Consider the following 20,406-nt stretch of genomic DNA (forward strand, 5'->3'; position numbering starts at 1 on the left):
CACACACTGGTCCTCTTGGCAAACAGATGCCTCCTTCTGGCCCTACAGGCCAGGGAATGTCCTCATTTGGAGGGGAAAGCTGTGCCTAGGGAGGGGCAATGACTAGCCCAAGGTCACATCTGCAAAGACTAGGAAGGCTCTGATTTGGACCCAGGGCTCTGACCCCAGGGGACCTACCTGCCTGTTGATTCCTTCACAGCTGCCTGGTTCCCCAAGGAGGGGCTCCCACCCTGACCCAAGCATGGAAGGTAGCCCTTACTCCATGCAGGACTCCCAGCTACTGGCCTGGCCTTGAGGTTTTCCAGACAGGATTAATAATAGCTTACTGTGTGTGTGGCATTGTGCTAAGCAGTTCTTCACAACAATCCTGGGAGGGAGAGGCTATTATAATTCTCATTTTACCAGTTAAGGAAACTGAGGCAGACAGGTTAAGTCACACAGCTCAGTAGATGTCTGAAGCTGGATTTGAACTTGGGTCTTCCTGACTCCAGGACCAGCTCTCTGTCCATTGTATCACCTAGTGGTATATATACTTATGTAGATATATATACATATATACTTATGGAGGTTTCCTGTGTGTAGAGCCCAGGTGAGGAAAGGGCCAGCCAGCCTAAAGCCTCTCATTCCACTTTATTTAGCCCCACGGAGGGCCCAGGCCAATGCTGACCCTGGGACTCCAGAGACTCCTCTCCTGAAGTGTGACGGCCACATCTGGACCTGGTATTCCTCAGCTGCCTTGTTCCCATGAAGCCTGAGAAAGAGCTCTGGGAGGGCAGGCAGCTGGCTCTGTGCAAAAACAGCAAAGCTGTCTGATACCCCTTCTCCATCTCCACAGGAAGTGAGGGGGAAAGTGGGTTTCCCTTTGAAGAGAACACAGCAATAAGGCCCCACCAAGGCTCAGTCCTGGCCTTGCCCAGCCTTGTCCTAGGACCCTCAGTTCTCAGGTGCCTCTTTCCCCTGGGATGGGAAGTCCCTTCCAGTCAGGGATCCAGGACCTTGAACCTCATTATCTCCAGCCATCATGCACCATGGCAACTGGCCCCGTGCTTTCTCACAGAGGCAGGTTGAGAGGACTGGCCCTGAGGCCTTCAGTCTAGCTGGGCCCTTCATTATGCCTGGCTTCAGGGAAGCTGATTCCTTCCTGCTGCTCTGGGCCTTGGGAAGGGCAAGCCTGCTCTCTTTCTCCATGGGCCCTGTGGGGTCTGATCCACTGCCAGGAGAGCCATACTTCCTCCTTGCTCACTCCTAAGCAGTGAGGATCAGCAGGAAGGCTGCTCTGGCCGGACCCAGAGAGTCTGGCTAAGTACCCAGTGGCAAAAGAGGAATCGTTCACCCACAAAAGGGCCCTGATCCTTTCAGTGCCTGTGGGATAGATAGAAAGGGGAACCTTGGTCAGCAGCTTCTTCCCTTCCTTCTCTCAAATCCTTTTAGAACCCAGGAGAGTTTTCTCTTGGCCCCTGTCTTTTACCTAGTATGGTATGATGACAAACACTGGATGCTGGGAAGTCAGGCCCACTATTCTGGAAATAATGTGAATCCAGTGGTGCAATAGCCAGTGACCTCTGACTCAGATGCCACATCGAAGTGTATAGGTACATCATAAGAATGGCAGCACTTTGTCTACTAGCAAAGAACTGGAAATACAATGGGTGCCTGCCTACTGAGGGCTGGCTTTTTAAAGAAGTGGAATGGTATTGTACTCTAAGAAAATGACTTAGGAATAATTCCTGATCCAGGGAGCCCCAGCTCAGTTGGGAAGTGTGCCTCTGGGACAGGAAAGAAATCACCAGCATAACCTCATCCAAGGACCAGGGGACTCTAACTACTCTGGGAAGATCCTTCCCTTGTCCCAAAGCCCCTGTGATTTCTGTCATAGCCCAGAGGCACATCTCCCGGCCATGCTGGGGCTCCCCGGGTCACAGGACCACAAAGAAGATTTGTATGGACTGACTCAGAGGGAAGAGAGCAGAACCAAGAAAAACATCCTATACAATGACTACAATGCTCTGCATTGTTCATGACAATGCCATGACCAACGGTGACCTCAGAGGAGGGGGGTGAAGCACCTCACAGGTGAGAGATGGGGTCACACAGCCAAGATCAACTTATTTTAACTCTATTTTGTTAGACCGGATAGCTTGGGGGGGGGGGGGGGGAGGGGATTGTTTGGAAGGGAGTTTTAGCTTAAAAAGGAACAGCAAGAATTTAATATTTTTAAAGATGTCATTCTATTATATCGCTTTCAGCCAAAGCATCCCCAAGTATATGCCAACACAACACAATGCTAGCCCCCCCTTTTAGAAGCCCGTTTTATTTAGGTAGAGAGAACTCAGCTGAAAGTCACCTGCCATGTGACCAGCTGAATCAGACTGGCCTGGTCTTAACCCTTTCAGCTCCAGAACTGGGCCCACTAGTCACAGATATCCCTCCTCCCAGCCCACCCTCCACACTTCCCATCAATACAGAGAATGTGTGTGACAAGAGTGGGAACAGACTACAGTGAGAGTGGGGCTCATGTGACGGGGACCTATAGGGTCATGCAGCTCACAACTCCAGAACTGCTGCCCCTCGATGTCCTTTCTTTACTAATGGAGTTCTAAGAAAGCTCTCTTTTTGACTGCCAGAGTCAGCTTTCTTAAGTTCATAGATGGCTCTTTTCTCTGCTGCCAGAGGTCTCACTCGTGGAGGCTGCTTCCTCTCTTGAGTCCGGAGTGAGTTTCTCTGCTTCCTTGACCTCTCTCAAAAATGACTCTTAAACTGCTGAATTGGGGATCTCCTTCTGCTGACAGACACAATGACTCAGGTTGAGATGGTCAGCACTTTTACAGCATCTTAAGGTTTGCAAGGAGGCAACTAGGGTGACTTAGTAGATAAAGCAATGATTAAAATCTCTAAGAGATAAGAGCTGGGTTTTTCTGTGACTTCTGGGACTGCTTTCTGCCTCCCATTCTTGATCTGCCACGCCTGCTGGCTGTGTCTAGGACTTAGCTATTTGAAACCCTCTAGGAATATGACCAATTTTCAGCACAGCCTAACTCAATGGGGGAGAAGGTGCAATGGATTGAACGCTGAGCCTGGAATCAGGAAGACCTGAGTTCAATATCTTGCTACCACATCAGTCTATGACTCCATCCTATGATAATGTCAACCAAGCTGCGTGCGTGTGTGTGTGTGTGTGTGTGCACAAAAATCAGACCCTCCCTCTCTTCAACATGCCTGGCTCCTTAGTTAATTCTATTACCAACCTCTCTTGCTATTTAGGATGTTTAAAGGGCTAATTACATCAAAATTATGGAAAATATAGAGACAAGTTCCTAGAAATAAGTACCTCAGACGAGCTGTGGCCCAAGTCTGCTGATGCCCTGATGCCCACCTTAGGCAGAACAAGCTTCCATCTGAGAAGAACCCATCTGAGTTCAACCATTTTGCAGGGTCCGGTCCTGAGCTGGACACGTGGGCCAGAGCCATGCTGCTCAGTGGCCAGGGAAGGCAGCATGATGAGAAGAAGAGACAGTGTCATGCCTGTTACTTTTGGTGGGCTGCCCCCTCACCCCAAATGAAGCTCCTGCCTCCCAAGTGAAGGGCCAGAGTGATGGACCATTGGAGAAATCTTCGCATCAGCCCGAATGCCGTCATCATTCTAGCAGGAAGCACAGCGGCAACAATAATGAAGACAGGTTAGTTTACTTTTTTTAGAGAAAAGCTTTATTGATCTTTTATTTTTACATCCTCTTCATTTCTAAATATACACTCCCCCCTCTTCTGTCCAGAGAGTTATGTCTTATAATTATAAGAATATAATATTACAAATCAACCAACCCTCAGTTGAATGGGACAGTATATGCAGTGTTCCATCCCCATAGCCCACCACCTCTGAAGGGAAGGAGGGAGGTGCATTTCTCATGTCTTCTTTGGGGCCAGGCCAGTCATCATAACTGCACAATATTCTGTTTCAAGGGGTTTTGCTCTTGTTGACCTTTCTGTTGATATCCTTGTAATCCTGGTATAGTTTCCCTGGGTCTGCTTCCTTCCCTCTGCATCAGTTCATAGAATTCTTCCAAGGCTTCTCTGTTCAGCACTTCTTACACACACTGACAGCCCACATGCTCATGAACCAGGAGTGATGGGCATCTACTCTGTCTCCAACTCTTTGTTACTACAAAAACCTGCAGCTATCAGTGGTTGTATATAAGATCCCTTGGGGGCATCAGCCTAGCAACAGTATCTCTGGGTCAAAGGGCACATTCCAAACCACTTCCCAGAATGGCTGGATCAGGCCACAACTCCAGCAGCAGCACACTTGGGTGGGCTGTTAGAATACTATCCAGGTACCAACCAGTTCCCCTTTCCTGTCAAAGTTCCAGGTAATTTAGAAAACCGTCACCCCCCCCCCACCCCCCCAGCGAAAAGATGCCCTGCACCGTCCTTGCCTCTCCCACTTCCTGATTGATGTTCTGAGTAGAAATCCTGTAGTTTACTTTGGGGAAACCTTATTTTCATTAAAATTATGGGTCAAAATTGGGGGAGGGGAAATCTTTGCATCAAATCTATAAAATCAAGAGCCATTCCCAGTAGACACAAGGTCAAAAGATATGGATAGTTCTCAAAAGAATTGCAAACTATTGACAACCATAAGAAAGATTTTTAATAATTAATGATAACAGCCAGCACTTTTACAGCATCTTAATGTTTGCAAGGAGGCAACTAGGGTGACTTAGTAGCTAAAGCAATGAGCCTGGAGTCAGGAAGACATGAGTTCAAATTTGCCCTCAGACACTTAATAGTTGGGTGACCTTGGGCTAGTCATTTAACCTCTGGGAAAAAGTTACTAAAATGTCTACCATACCCTTTGACTCTCAAATTCTGCTGCTTAGGCAAACACCCCAAGGAGACCAAAAATAAAAAGAAAACCTCCACATATGTTAAGGTATCCATAACAGCCCTTTTTGTAGGGGCAAAGAAATGGGAAGAAAATCATTGCCCATTGATTAGGGACAAGTGAATGTGATGGCTATTGCTTGGTAAGAAAGGCCAGTACTTATGGGAAGACTGAGAGGAAGCAAGCAGCACCAGGTAAATGAGTTACTCTAAGTCCCAGACAACACAAACAGAAGGAAGAGGAGTAAAACAGTTTGCACTGATCGCTGCAGAAATCTAATTGTGTGACCCCCAAAAAAGAGAAAAGGCTCCTCCCTCCCGACCTCCTGGGGTCAGGGTGGGGGGCTATGGGTTCGGAATGTTGCATACACTGCCAGGCAGACACATGAATGCATCAACTGATTTTGCTGAATTCTTTTTAAGTCTTTTTTTTTTTTAAAGCATTGACTCTCTGGGGAAGGAGCTAAGGAGGAATATATTCAGAAATGAATGGGATGCCCTAAAAGGCATCAATGAGATGATGATCTTTCTCTGTCTCAGACAGCTTGATGCTCAGTACTGGGGAAGGTGGGGTATATCAAGGAAGAAACTGAGGTCTGCTGTCCTTAATCCCCAGTGCCCAGAATTCCAGGAGCCAGACTGCATCCTTTGGGCATGAGAGGCTCACTCCCAATATCCTCGGGCCCCAAGGCTTACCCAGCACAGCCTCTCATTCACAAAACTGAGACAGGTGATACAAATATGGTGGGTCCCGCCTCACTTTACAGAGGAGCAAATGGGGTTCAGAGACATTCTGGCTCTGCTCAGGATTCGCCCAAAACTTGTCAGAGACAGCGTGGGCACCTGGGTCTTTGCCTCCCAGATTATCCATGAGCATGACAGTGACAGGGCTCTGTCTGTAACTGATCCACTAAATTATCAGCTTCTGATGACAGGACTGAGCAGACTGTCCTTGTGGCTTCTGGGACTGTCCAGAGCCCCCAGAACTGAGCAAGATGCTCAGAGGCCCAGTCTGGAGCAGCCCACACCTGGAAGCTGGCCCTTGGTGCCTGCCTCCAGACCCAAGGCAGCCCCAGCCAAGCCCATGTTCACTGCTCCCACACAACTGCCCACACATGTTCAGAAGCAGCTCTCCTGGCCTTATCAGGATAAACAGCTCCTGTTTCTTTATCTGAACCTCCTATGGGAAGCAAGGTGGGGCAATGGGAAGAGGTCTGGAGCCAGAGCAGGAGGATTGAAATCCAGCCTGTGTGACCCTGGGCAAGTCATTCACCCCCCTGAGCCTCAGTTTTCTCTTCTGTAAAATAAGGAGGCAGGACCAGGTGGTTCTTACAATATCCAACACACGCGCATGTCCTATTGTCATTGCATTCCAAACCCTTCACCATCCTGGTTGCCTTCCTCTGGATATTCTCTAACTTATCCATGTCTGTCTTATGCCTTGATGCCTAGAACTGAGCATGATGTGGCTTGAGATGGGGGGGGGGGAGTTGGTGTGACTCTCCCCTTCCTATTCCTGGAAACTGGATCCCAAGATCTCACTATCTTTTCTGGATGCTGCATCACAACTGCTGACTTTGAGCTTGTGGTCCACTAAGACCCCCCCTCCCCAAATCTTTCTCAGAACATCTGCTATCTATCCAGACCTCCCTCATCTGACACTTGTGAAGCTGGTCTTTTGTACCTGAGTTTAAGACTTGACACATAGATTTCCCTTTGACACCCTGGACCTCCCTTTGGGTGGGTGATTTCCAGTTCCCTGCCCTACCTGTTCCTGACATGTTTCCATGGCTCGGTTCCACTTCCTCCTTGTGAAGAGGGCAACTCTACCCTCCCCCCTATTTCTTCTATTTAGCTGATTCTTCAAACTTCCCCAGCTTGTCCCTCCCATCAGTTGAGTTCCTTTGGATTTAGGGGAAGGGTCCTGGTGGCTTTCTGCCTGGCTTCCTCACGGTGGCTCCTCATAAGAAAATCCCCCTGGGATGCTAAGCCTCTCATCTTTCCCTTTGGGGAATGTCTGCCTGCCCTGGGGCTCCCAGGAATCCTGGGTTTTCTAGCATAAAACCGAAGCTCTTGTGCAGGTGGGTACTCTTCCCCCACCCCCAAACCGTGTCTGCCCTTTCTCTCCTTTGGTCTCCTCCTACAAGGGCTGATCTCACCCCAGGGCCAGAGGCTCTAATCTTGTTTCCCCTGCAGGTCCCTAGACCCCCTGCTCTGAGGGGTGGCAGTTCCCATGGGGTCACCCTCTGGCCTTGGGCCTGCTAGCTCTCTGACAAGCTCCTTGAAGACAGTCCTCCTCTTTGGACTTGTCCTGGTCTGTGAAGAAGCTACCGGCCCCTATGACTGACCTCGGATCACAGATGGTTGGGGTAAAGGGGAAGGATTCTCTAGGATCCCCAGGTCCATCCCCTCCTGGCCCAGTTCCAGTCTCCTTGTGGCCAGAGCAAGGAGAGGGATGAAGCCCGGCAGGGCAGCCTCTCTGTGACCACCCAAATGGCAGCTGTCAAAGCCAAGCCCCAGGGTAATCAGCTGGTGCAGTCCATTTGCAATCAGGCACCTTTGACAGCTGGTCAGAAGCAGAGTTTGCTGGTGAAGTCTAGACATGGAGCTTACAAGGTTCCCCCTCCCCGTGGTTAGGCTGTCTCCCTTCCCTCGGACAACCCACGCACAACTAGACAAGCATATCATTTTAAACACCTTTCCCTTACCTGAGCTTTTGGACTCTGATTTGCCTGTAGGGGCTTGGGAGCCTGAAGGGTCAGTGTTTGCGACCTGGGCAGGAGGAAGCCCTGCAATGGGATATGCTGGGGCTTGGTATCCAGGAGGAGGGGGTCTGTATCCGGGCAAAAGGGGCACGTAGGTAGGAGGAGGGGGGACATATCCAGGAGGGGTGGGCACGAATCCGGGGGCAGGAGATCCGTATACAGAAGGAGGTACCCCACACCCAGCGGCTGAGGTGGTAGCCATCTGATAGCCTAGACACAAAGAGAAGAAGCAATGCATTAAATGCGACTTCTGGGACGCCCAGCACCGTGCTAGCTTGGGGGGAAACACCCCGGCCTGGCCCTCTCGGAGCTGCCAGACTCAGCACCCAGATATCGGTAATCCAAATGAACCAAGGAGGGGCAAGCCCACTGACTCAGCAGAATTCGGGGCGCGTCCCGGAGGACTGGAGGCTAAAAGGTGGGAGGGAGGCCGGCCAAAGCAGGGGACAGAAGACAGAAGGAGTTTGTAGGGAAAGGTGAGGGGGCGGCAGGCCTGGCGGGAGGACACAGCCCACATGTCCAGAAATGGAGCCGAGGACGCGGAGCTTACTCGGCAGGTACTAGGGATCCATTGGGGGTTTTGGAGCAGAGAAGGGCTCCGAGCACCGCCAGATCTACAGAAGCGGGGGTGGGGGTGGGGGGAGGGGGTTGGTGGGAAGGAGCGGCCGGAGGCACAGACACTTTAATCATACCCCTCCCCCCCCCCCCCCCCCGCAGGTGGTAAAGAGGCCGCGGATGCGGCTGCGGGTAAGGAGAAGGAGGTGTGGCGGGATGCAAGGTGTGGGGGATGCGAGGCGTGGCGTGGTCATATTCAAGGGACTGGCCCTGAGAGGTCCAGGATCAGAGGACCCCAGGGCCCTCCTCTAGCCTCCTCCTGCAGAAGAGGAAACGGAGGCTGGGGTGGGGAGGGGACCTGCCACAGGACACACAGGTAGTAAGTGGTAAGGCTGGGATGGGAACCCAAACCTGCCCTCCCCATTCCTCCTTCTGCCCCTTCCCCCCGACCCCCATACGGCTCGGCCTGTACCCCGCCTATGGATTCGACATGTCTGCTACTGGGATTACAGGTATCTGGGGGATGTCCTAGAAGACCACCGGCTTCCGAGGACAGGTTCCCAGGGGAGGCCCGTCCGTAGGGGGGAGCCCAGAGGTAGGGAGCCGAGCTTCTGACATGCGGCATCGGAGATGCTGGCAGGCTGAAGGGCCCACAGAGACGGGGCCCAAAGTGAAGCGGTTCCGGCCAGGGGCCAGAGGAGTGAGCTCCTCGCTGGGGGCCTTAATGGCAGGAGGACAAGCCTGCGTCTCTGTCCCCTAACCCCAGTCCCGCTTCTGGAAGTGGCCAGCCCATACTAGCACAGGGCCCACAGAGATGGCAATGGGCATGGAGAGGCGCTCCTTATGGGGGGTCTAGACTGGGAGGCACAGCAGAGACAGAGTGGATGAGAAGCCGCGACCTCGCCTTGGCCTCCGCTGCACCTCACCTGAGGGGGACGCCACGTAGGTGGAGTTGTTGGGCATCATGTAGATGACCTGAGTCTGGCCCGACGAGACCATGCGGGGGTTCACTGAGAGGAAAAGGCTGGCCTTGGGACTGAAGCCGAACAGCGTCATCGGAGGCGGGAGCCCTTTAGCAGCTGAAAAGCAAGGGGGGTCCAACGGGAGCTCACGGAGGGACCACGGGCCGTTAACCCGCCATCAAAGGATTTACCAGGCGCCTCCGTACGCCCCAGATGGTACCACTCACCATTGGAGGCGCATTCCATCATCAGCCGGCCAAACTCAATGGCACCTCCACTCCGGAAGGTCAGTTTGAAGGTGGCCTGTCCTTCCCAGCCCCCTGATGAGAGGAGCACAGACCCGATGGACTTGGCATTATGGGCATGCATGGAAGGGTGAGGGGCTGCTCCGGGGCCTGAGGTCACACACGGGGAGGGCAAGGGGCACAGGGTTGTGTGGGGAGGGGGAGGGCCCTCCCTGAGACCTTGGGTGGCACATGGAGAGGGGGAGGGACACAGGGGGGCATATGGGGGAGGGCCCGCCCTGGGACCTTGGGTGGCACACAGCTTTGGCTTGTGGTTGTGAGGCTTCACCCTGCCTGGACTCGGGTACCAAGGGTGGTACGCACCATTTGGTGCAGCAGAGATGGTTCCTTTCAGGTAGTTGGCACCAAAAGTGGGCTGCTCCACTGCATAATCCTTCATCAGATTGAAGGGCATCATGAAGGACATGAGGGAGTCCTTGGCAGGGCGAGAGGCAAGGAAGATCACCTAAGAGGCCAGGGAATGCAGCGGAGGGAGGGTCCAGTAAGACACATTGCCTGGGACCAGGAGACTTTGAGGAGGAGAGTGGGAAAGCTGCCTCTGCCAGCAGCCAAAGAGGGAAGTACCAGGGCACAGGCCACTCCTGCTGCCGCTTAAGTGGGCAGTTAAGTGGGCAGGCTTCTCCCTCCACAGGCCAGGCCCCAGGACAGACCCGCACCTCTCCAGGGAACGGGGGGGGGCGGTCAGGGTCAGAGGCGAGGCTTGAACCTCCACATTCCTGGCTCTCAGCATCCAAGGCCCCATCTGGAAAATGAGAATCCAAGCCCCAGGACCAGGGACCTTAGGGGCTGATCTCAAGGAAGGTGCAGCATCGGAAAAAGGGCCAGGCAGGGAACGGGAGTCTCCATTACCCTGTACGGAGTGAGGTACAGTCGCCCCTTCCTGGAGCTCTTGAAGAGGATGGATGGGTCAGACATGTTAGAGAAGGAGAGTTCCACATCTTCATGGCTTATCAGAACACTGCGGGGAAAGAGGAAGAAGCTGGAGGGCATAGGGTCATCTCATGCCAGCCAAGACTCACCGACCCTCCCTCCCTTGAGCCCATGCTCACCACCCCCTTTCTCTTGTCTGTTTAGATGGACATCCTACTATTTCCAGCCCCCGAAGACTTAGTCAACAAACACTTATTGACCTGTGTATGTCAATCATTCTGGACTGAGAGTCCTTGTACAGCCTGTGATCTCCTCAAGGCTGTCAGGAGCATGCCCTGCCCTGAGGCAGATAGCGACCCAGTCTTGTCCATGATCTTCCACTAGTCCTGCTAATACAGTAGAAGCTGCATCCACTGACCCAGCGGTGCCCACAGCGCTGGTACTGCCAGGTTGTTATCGCCCAACCCTACCACAGGACCAATCATACGAATTCTGCACACTGCCCAACATCCATCACTGGCATCTTGTGCCCATCATGCACATCTCCACCTTTCTGAGAATGACCCAGCCCAAGGATGGCCTGGATGAAAATATGAGAAAGGGAAAGGCATGTTTCTGCATACAGCCCTCTACTGCAGACCACATTTTTGCAGTCATTAGTCATGGAAAGATACCAAGAGGCAAGATTAGACAGTCAACACGCATTTATTAAGCACCTACTATGTTCCAGGCATGCAAAGAAAGACAAAAACCATCCATGCTCCGAGGCAGCTTACAGTCTAATGGTTTTAATTCAAACAGAGGTCCCCTGACTCCCAATCTAGTGCCTTTCCCCTGTACCACACCGAAGCTCCCTCTAGGGGCTCCTGTTGGCAGGTGATGCCCAGGCTAATCACATCACACCTTAAAACATGACAGAACCATGATTACTCAAGAGACTATTTCAACAATCCAGAAAATGAATGAATGATTAGTTGATGGCCAGACCACCCAGTGAAGGCATTGGCTCCTGGACAATGAGACCAGCCCAGAATTAGAGAGGGAGAAGGAAGCAAAAGAGATTGGGCCTGGGAAATCTGCAAGGCAGAAGACGCCAACGTGAGTCAGGAGGCAAGAAATGCTATATCAGGGTTTCTTTCATCATTTTCTAATGCTAAGTGGTGCAGTGGAGCCTGGAGTTAGGAAGATCTGAGTTCAAATCCTGCCTCAGACATTTACTAGCTGTGTGACCCTGGACAAGTCACTTCACCCTGTTTGCCTCAGTTTCCTCATCTGTAAAATGAGCTGGAGAAAGAAATAGCACAAAACCCTCTAGTATCTCTGCCAAGAAAACCTCAAATGGGGTCATGGAGAGTCAGACACACCTGAAACTAGTTAACAGCAAAAGCAAAAAGTGTTGAAAGGGGCCTTTCTTCAGGGAAGACCACGTCCATTTCCATAGGACAGGCAATGGGCAAATGGCCTGATTTTCTGGAAAGGGAAGAGGGTGGCTGATGCTTGAGATTATTAGAAACGGTGACTTAACTTGGGTTCCAGGCACAATTTCGATGTTAATAAAAAGGGAGTCTGTTAGCTGCAAGAGAAGGAGCTGGATTTGGAAGGGAAGCCAGCACTAGGTGGTGGGGTTCAGATAATCCTGTTTCCTTCTGTAATCAGGTCACTGGGCTGATGAGTCATTGAATGTGGTCAACACCATCTATGCCTGCTTTCTAAGCAAATATTTGACAGTTTCTCCCGTGATCCTTCTGAACACAAGAGAAATTGGAGCATAACTGTGTAGTTCCAGAACAAGTTGGACCAGTAGATCCAAAGAGGGGTGATTAATGACAGTTATCTTTGTCACCTAGGAAAGGGGTCTCCCCTGGAGTGCCCCAGGGATCTGCCCTAGGCCCTGAGCTGTTCAGCGTGGTTATTAGTGACTAGGCTAGTTGTTTTAAAAATCAGATTTTCAGGTCATGCGCACCTGGGAGAGATGACTAACAGAGCAGACAGCACCTGGAACACAGGCTTAATAAATGTGTTTAATGAACGTTTGCCGACTGAGCAGTCAGAAGACAGAATCAGCGGCCAAAATGCTTTCAATAGGTCAACACAATGGGATGACTCTAATAATATGAAAGTAAATAAGGATAAATGTAAAATCCCACATTTGAGTTTTGGAAAAAACCCAAACAAGCAGAAAAAGGAGAAGCCTGGGTAGACAATAGGTACTGTGAAAAAGATCGGAGAGTCTCAGTGGACTGCCAGTTAGTAAAATGTGAATGGACACAAAGCCCCCAAAGGCTTACACCACCTTGGGCTCAGGGGCATCATGGCAAAGTAGATTAAAAGCTGGCCTTGGATTCAGTGTAGACCAGGGTTCAAGTCTCTCTCAGGGTGCCAGGTACCTCTTTGAGAAGAGTTACCAGCCTGCACTGGGAGAGGGATGTTCCTCATCTGGGAGTTCCCCAGCTCATGAAATCTCAGGCTAGCTTCAGGACAGCATTAGTGGGTCCAGAAGGAGAAAGGTGACTGTGTCACTGCCCATGCCCTGGCCAGGCTCCATGCTCAGTTCTGAGTGCTGGGAAGGTGCTGACCAGCTGGGGAGGGTCCCGAGCAGAGACAGTAAAGGACATGAGAATCCTGTCCCTTGAGGACTGAGAGGGGTAGAGGGGACCCTAGGAAGAGGCAAAAGCCATCATTGAGGGTCTGAGGGAGTGTTGTAGAGACGAGGGAGGGGCCACAGACTGGAACCAGAAAGGGAAGCAGGGATGTTTGCTCTGAGGGCTGCCCATCCCTGGAGGGCTCCAAGCAGAACACTTGTCTAGCATGTCAGTCCGGGTGCGGAGGGTCAGGAGCACCGTGGCTGGGTGGTCACTGAGGCCTTCAGGGTTCAATGACTGTGAAACACCTAACACTGAACTAGGTCCAGAGGCCCAGGAGACTTTGGCTGGGTAGAGGGGGAGGTGGGAAGGGCATCCCCAACATGTGGGATGGTGTCAGCATGGGAAGGCAGGTGGGACATTGAGGGAGTACTACAGCTTGACTTTTGTAAGACTCTGTAAGATGCAGGTAAGGGAATGCTAGAACTGGGGCCCTAGATCTGGAGTGGGAAGGGAGGAAAATGAGGCAGCTCCAGGAGGGAAAGGTCACACAGATACTCAGAAGCAGAGCTGGGATTCAAACCCAGGTCCTCTGACTCCCAGAGCTCTCTCCACTATTATCCTGCTCCAACAAGGGTTGGGCCCACTCCCTAAGGTGAACTCCAGAGGAAGCTCTGACCCATCCTAGCTGCATGATTCTGGCCAAGTTCTTGGCCACTCAATGCTCTGGGTAGCTCTCTAAGGTTCTGAGGGGCAGAAAAGGTGCTGACCTGCAGTGGGAAGGGAGTTTCCTCACTTGGAAAGGGCCAGTGGAATCACAGTCCCCCTCTCCAGTTGTGGGGTTTAGACTTTATTCTGGGGGCAGCGGGGGGATATGGCCAAAGCTGGATGTTAAGAAGCACCTACTGTGTACCAGCCCCTAGAGTTACCAAAATAAAATGAAATCGTTCCTTCCCTCAAGAAGCTTACATTCTAGTGGGGACTAGGTACGAATAAGAGAGAATAAAGAACAATGAGTATGGCTGGACGGCCCAAGCTAGAGTCTGGGTGGTTGGAAGGGAGGAAGGGGACAACTTGGGATGACTGGCTGTGGAAAGGTCCAGCTACCAGGAGCTGGAGTCTCAGAGCACGAGAAGCAAGGGCCTCCCTTGGAATCACACAGCCAGGATGGGTCCGAGGCAGAATCTGAACCCAGAACTTCCAGGCTGCAAACTGAGTTTAGAACTGCACAGCCAGGAAGAGGGGAGTGCCTGTCGGGCAGCTGGAGCAGGAGAGGGGGCCCTGCTCAGGCACAGGTTTGGAAACCTCCTTCCTGGTTATCCAGCTCCCTCTGAGATGGTTGCCAGCATCTCTATCTCAGTCGTGGTCATACATGGTTGTCTGCCTGCAGACTCCTCCAGAGAAGCATGCAAGCTTCTTGAAAGCAGGATTAGAGCTTAGTATCCTAGACAGTGACTGGCACCTAACAGTGCTTAATAATGCTTAGTGAGCAGCTAAGGGACATTGAGCCTTACGCAGCCACCAGGCAGCTGGAGACAGAGACCAAGGCTGAGCCTTGGGCACAGAGGCAATCATTAAGCTCACGGAGCTGCTAAGTTGGTGAGTGAGGAGGATAGACAGAGAAAAGAGGGTGTCCGGACAACGCCCTGGGGAACACCCTGAACCAGGGTCCAAGATGTGGAGACTGGGAAGGAGAAGTCAGACAGGTTCTTGGAGATCCAGGAGAGAGGAGATCACATGGGAAGGGTGTGGAGGCAGAGGTCAGGAAGGATGCCACCTGCGGGACCATCTGATGGGGTGCAGTCAGAAGATCACAGGGCGCTTTGGAGAGAGAAATTTCAGGTGAATGATGAGGCTGGGAACCAGCCTTTGGAAGAGAGGGGAAAGATAGGAAGTGGAAGCAGCCAATGTAGACGGCTTCTTCTGGGCTTTTGCCTAAGATGAGGAAGAGGACACAGGAAAAGGAGGCCAGGGACCTGCCCGGATGAGCCGGTGTTGTGTCCCTCCCCACAGAGGCGGGGAGACAAAACCCATCTCATCATGCCCCTTCTAGGTCAGGCTCACGCACTGCACCAGCACTGGGCCTGGTTCGGCCTAAGAATGGTCCTTTCAGAACCATTGGCCTCCTTGAGGCCACTCCACTGATACCACTCAGCCCAGGCAAATGGTCGCAGAAGGTGCTTAAAACAGGTAGTGCCCATCAAAAGGGAGTAATTCCCTCCCTCCTGCCTCCAAGACCAGGAACATTCCACCCTGAGCTCACAGGCAGGGGAAAGAAGACCGAATTTGGGGTTTGTATCACAGTACCTTGTTTCAATTGCCACAAGAGTGTGGGCAAGTCATTCCCCTCGTTAGCCTCAGTGTCCTGACCTGTAAAATGGGCACTATAGTAGTTATTTCCCAGGCCTGTCGGGAGGGAAACAGTTAGAAGTAACCCATGAAGCCCCAAACCCATGTGAGCCTTCACCTTTGTGGGAGCGAAATCCAGAAACCAATGTCACTTCCCTGCCCTGGTGAGCGGGCACCAAGGTGCCATCTTGGAAAGAATTTTCAGCAGGACAGAGGGCAGCCCAACAGGGGAGGGGGAATGGCCAAGGGAGGGGGACATGACAGATAAAACCAGTGCCCAAATATGACCAGAAATAGAGCATCACAAGTCAAAAAGGTCACGTGGAGGCTTTATCATCTTTCTAGGAAATTCAGTCAAAGTGACTTGGATATGGACGCGGTGGCCAAAGTCCAGATAGCATTGGGGTCTGACAGCCTCGATGCATGAATGAATGAAGGTGTGAATGAGGGAATGAAAGGGTGAGCAATTATCCTGGGCCAAGCATTGTCCTAAGCTAAGAGCTGGGGATGCAACCAGGAAAAGATGGCGGTCCCTATGCTCCCCAGCTCTCATCGGAGGAGACAAGCACCCCATCAAGGGCTTGCTCTGGGCCAGACACTGGGCTAAGCTGGAAAAGAGGGAGAAGAATCAAACCCCTTTGGTAGCTGTCAAAGCCTCTTCCTTCACAATGGCTGAATTCAGCCCCCCTCTCTTTCCCCATGGAAATTCTGTCTGTCTTGATTTAGTGTCTCTCCTTAGCCCCAATTACAGGGTCACCTTCCCCACCTTGGTGCCTCTGGAGCCATATTTCCAAGAAGGCCTAGTCTCAGAGCACAAGTTTGTGAACTTGGGTTTGTTTTTTTTTGTTTTTTTTAATTTTTCTGTTTTATAGCAGAGGGTAAGAAGGAAATCAGATGTGGTTCTCAAGGTTAATTTTTAGTGAGCCACAGATTTTTATTAACTGGCTTATCTCTGTGCCTTGTGCAATACCAAGAGACCTGGCCCTTTGCCCTCTGGAGGTCTAGAGGTCTCAGAAATCAGAGCAGGAAGCAGGATCAGGAACTCGAGTCCATACTCAACTCCCCTCCTGCTAATAAGGCAGGATAGCTTAAAAGCAAAAGAACAACCAAATCCACTAGGCTGGTGGAGCCGTGCTCTGGTGAGCAGGCCCCACACAGGACCAAGGGAGGGAGAGAAAGCTGGTGCCCAAATATGGCCCCGAGTGGAACATCCCAAGTGGCATCCTACTGGGTCTGTCTGGGAAATTCAGTCAAAGTGACCTGGATATGGACGGAATGTTCAAAGTACAAACAGCACTGGGGTCTGGAGGCCTCCCCAAATGAATGAATGAAGGCATGATTGGCGGTTTGAGTCTAGTCCTTGAGGACCATCCGCTATCTACCTTCACACCTCCTCCCATGCAGGCGTCTTTACTCTTCACTGTACCCAGAATCTCATGGCAGGCCATGCAGGCCAACCCAAGCTGCCCAGGAAGCCCCTTTCCAGCAGTCCAACAAGTGGGCATGCTGCCCGGCTTAAAGGCCTTCAGGGAGGGGGACTCCAGCAGATCACCCTCCTTTCCACATTCCACTCTGGGATGGTTCTGATTGATGGAAATGCTAGACATGAACGCACACAGTAGACATTTAATAAATGCTTGTTGGATTTAATTAAGTACTATAGCAAATGACCTGAGCAAAGCACCTCACACCTAGTGTGGCTTAAAGAGCTCACAATCTATGTCGGTGGGAAAGAAGTTCTGCAGTCCACTTGTAAATATGAATGGCCCAAGAATAAAGAAAAAATGATCCAGCAAATGGGCATAGAGAAATGGTGCCCCCCCCATAAGGGGGTTTGACACAAGATACCTTGGGCACCAAGGCCCTGCCTTCACACAAACAAGGTCAGAGTTGGAGGCTGGGGCCCCTCTGGGAGGTTGCAGGGTCTACCTGGCCCCAGGGTCTCCTGAGGCTCAGGTCTGGGTTTCAGGCTCCCATTTGCCTTCCAAAATGCTCCACTGTTCTCTCTCCAGGCCAGCAAAGATTGTACTGGAAGTACAAAGGTGAGCAGGAAGTGTGGCAATCACTCTGCACTTAGGAATCCTTCACTGGGGGGATTCAGCTGGATCTGTGCATTTAAATGTTTTAAGGCAAGGCTGGGGAACCAGCAGCCTCGAGGTCCTTGGACTGAATCCAAACCCCACAGAATGAATCCCCTTCAGAAAAGGGTTTGTTGTGTAGAACTTGGACTCAGTCAAGAGGCTGTGCCCAAGGACCTAGAGAGCCATGTGTGGCCTGGAGGCTGCAGGCTCCCCGGCCCTGCTTTAAGGTTTGCAAAGGAGTTTATTATAATATTATCTCATGTATCCTTCTCAACAACCCTGTTGAGGTGGTGTCATCATCCCCATTTTGCAGATGTGGAAAATCAAGGCTGAGAGCAGCTAAATGTCATAGCCAGGCTGTGTCGGAGGTGGGATCTGGGGTGGAGTCTTCCTGACTCTGAGCCCAGTATCCCCTGCCCCTCCTGCTCCTCCGTCTGGTCACCTGGCTATCTCTGCCCTGGGGGACAGCTCAGGTTAAGCACATGAATGAGTCACCAGACAAGGGCACACAGGGCCCAGTCTGAGGAAGCCAGAAATGAATGAAGAGAAAGGGTAGCCAGGGAAGGAGACAAAGAGCCGGGTGTACCTGGTGTCATGGGGGCTGTGGGAAGAGGAGGATGGGGAGGGGGAGTTAGCAGCTTCGGGAGGATGTGCTGCCTGTTTCACCTGTGTGAGTGGCTCTCAAGAGGAAGAGGGGTGGGCTAGGGAGGGTTTTCTGGGATCCAGAGGGCAGAACCAGGACCTAAGGGTCACTCTTGTGGTCAGTCAGGGAACCCTGCCTAATGATTGCAAACCTCCACAGAGGTCTTTAAGTGAAGAACATTGGAGACAGGGCATTCTTTTCAGAGAGATGCTCCCAAATCTACTTAGACCTCCCCAGAGGTTAAGTGACTCGTTCAGGGACACACAGTTAGTAGATGACCAGGTGGGGTTTGAATAAGTTAAGTGTTAGTTTCTTTAGTTTGATGAATATAATGACTGTCCTTTATGATGGAATATTCAATATTTAAATAACCAAATGTCCTAGGGACACATACCCTAATGAAAGAATACATCCCCAGGAAACTGGATGAGACAAAAAAAAAATAACAAGGGGGCAGTGGGAGGGCCACAATTCAACCACAGTGAGTTTGGAGATCCCTGGTCCTTCCAAATGCCACTCAGGAGTTCCCCCCAGTAATATATGACTGTAGCTGCAAGTTCCATGATGAATTTTCAAAACACCTTGTTGATTTTTCATTCACTTTAGCCAACACATGTACAAGTGACACACAGGGCTGGCAGTGTGTCAGCGTCCTCAGCCTATGGTAAAAGGCAAAGGCAGGCTTTCCATTTTGTATCTGGCCTTTTTCCTTCCTGATTCTCCTGGATGTCCACAAAGCTTCTGAGACCATTAACCACTCTCTGCTCCCTTTACTTGAGAAATCAGTCTCCTGGTTCTCCTCCTCCTTCTCTGGTTTCTCCCCTTCCTCTTGTCCAAGGTTCTGTCCTGGGCCCTTCTCTTCTGTCTCTATACTCCCTCCCTTGGTGATCTCATTCAGCAACCAGTCAGCAATCACCGATTAAACAAACTTACTGTGTAACAGGTACTCACTGTGCTAAGTGTTGGGTACATAAGGAAAAACAAAAACATTGTCTCCTGCCCTCAAGAAGCTTACAGTCTAATAAGGAGCCATGTTAATCCCTAGGTCCATACATGGAACACACTGAGAAGAAAAGGCACCAGGGGCTAGTGGGATGGGGAAAGGTAGGAGCTCTCTAGAAGGAAGCCAAGGAAACTGAAAAAGGAAAAATGGAGACAGATACTCCAGGAAGGCAGCTCTCAAACTGACATTCAAGCCCTGACCTCTCTTGAGCTCCGGATGCCAACAACACGTTGGTACCCCAATGTAACATGGTTCCAGCTCTGAGTACATTCTTTGCTCCCCCCCACCCCCAATCTCAGTGTTTCTGCCAATGGTCTCTCCATCAGCCAGGGGATTGTCACCCTGGATTCTCTCTCCTCTCTCACTTTTCCCATGCAATCTTCCCCTGCTGACCTCCAGGGTTAACCTACTTCTCTGGCCTCAACTCATATACACCCCAGGGCTTGGGGGGGACAAAATGAGACGGTACCTTTGTAAACCTTAAAGCGCTACAGAAGTGTTATCACTGTCGTCGTTGCTATTATTATTATTGGGGCTCGCAGCTCTATTCCCCCAGGGTCCCAAGTGCACCCCCCAGCTCTATTTGGGGTGACCCCACCCCCTCTTTTTTGTGTCCTTTCCCACACTTTAATAAAGCCTTCCTCAAGTGACACCTCCTCCAGGAAGCTCTCCTTGATGTCCTGGAGCAGTAACAACCATCACCCCCCTTTCCATAGCCTCTCTTTGGGGGCTCCCCAGCCCGTGGTTAGCATGGAGCCCAGCACACAGTGAGCTTAGAAAGGCTGCTTCAGTGACAGTTCACACAGCTCTTGCCCTCCCCACCACCAGGGGGCGCGCGTGCTCTCCCCGCCTCTCCAGAAAGCTTCCTGTTCCCCTCCCCACCAGAGGGGGCGCGCGCTCCACGCTCCTTCAAGAAAGCCCAGCCCACTCTTTCCGCGAGAGGAAGTGGTGTGGCCTGCCGCTCTGACGCGCCTGCGAGGGGCGGGTCCAGAAGTTTGTTCTTCCTTCCTCCCCAGGCCCCGCCCCCCGTTCGCTCGCACCCGCCCCGCACCTCTCTCCTGGTGGGATGATGACAGTGTTGCGGGGATCCTCCATGTGGTGCTGGTTCACCGCCATCTTCGCCCTTCCGGGGCGGGCCGCCCCTGGCCGGGAACTGGGGAGAGAGGGGAGGAGAAGGAGGGAGGGAAAGGGGAAGGGGAGGGAGGGGGCGGAGTCTGCTCCGCGAGGGGTGGGGCTCCCAGGGGCAGCCGAGATTATGGCGCAGGCGCGGGGAGAGAGCGAGAAAGAGAGAGGGTGAGGCTGCTCCGTCACGTGGGTCCGCTGGGCGGGGTCTGGTTTCCAACGCGCCAGGGCTGGGTCTGGTCCGGACACGCCCGCTGGGTGGGGAAAGGGGCGGGACGAGAGCGGGGCGGA

The 20,406-nt window shown here is 52.0% G+C and overlaps 1 protein-coding gene across 1 annotated transcript; it reads right to left on the reverse strand.

Moving 5' to 3' along the window:
• Positions 1-3,727: 3,727 nt before the first annotated feature.
• On the reverse strand, positions 3,728-20,179 carry WBP2NL (WBP2 N-terminal like). The gene is made up of 6 exons (XM_069081985.1): positions 20,045-20,179; positions 10,315-10,423; positions 9,769-9,910; positions 9,388-9,480; positions 9,125-9,277; positions 3,728-7,853 (listed from the first exon to the last, which is right to left on the reverse strand). The coding sequence occupies exons 1-6, from the start codon at positions 20,107-20,109 to the stop codon at positions 7,216-7,218; spliced, it is 1,200 nt and encodes a 399-aa protein (XP_068938086.1). The 5' UTR covers positions 20,110-20,179; the 3' UTR covers positions 3,728-7,215.
• Positions 20,180-20,406: the final 227 nt, after the last annotated feature.

Source organism: Petaurus breviceps, unplaced genomic scaffold, assembly GCF_028583685.1.
Source record: "Petaurus breviceps papuanus isolate PSGF00001 unplaced genomic scaffold, PetGlider_PUasm1.0 156, whole genome shotgun sequence".
Classification (NCBI taxonomy): domain Eukaryota; kingdom Metazoa; phylum Chordata; class Mammalia; order Diprotodontia; family Petauridae; genus Petaurus; species Petaurus breviceps.

Bases quoted from the DNA above. Each gene is read 5' to 3' on its own strand.
- WBP2NL (XM_069081985.1), bottom strand. From the start codon at position 20,109: ATGGCGGTGAACCAGCACCACATGGAGGATCCCCGCAACACTGTCATC. The intron at 10,424-20,044 runs GTGCGGGGCGGG...CTTTCCCCGCAG, and splicing joins ATCATCCCACCAGGAGAGAG to TGTTCTGATAAGCCATGAAG. The intron at 9,481-9,768 runs GTGCGTACCACC...TCCTCTCATCAG, and splicing joins CATCTCTGCTGCACCAAATG to GGGGCTGGGAAGGACAGGCC.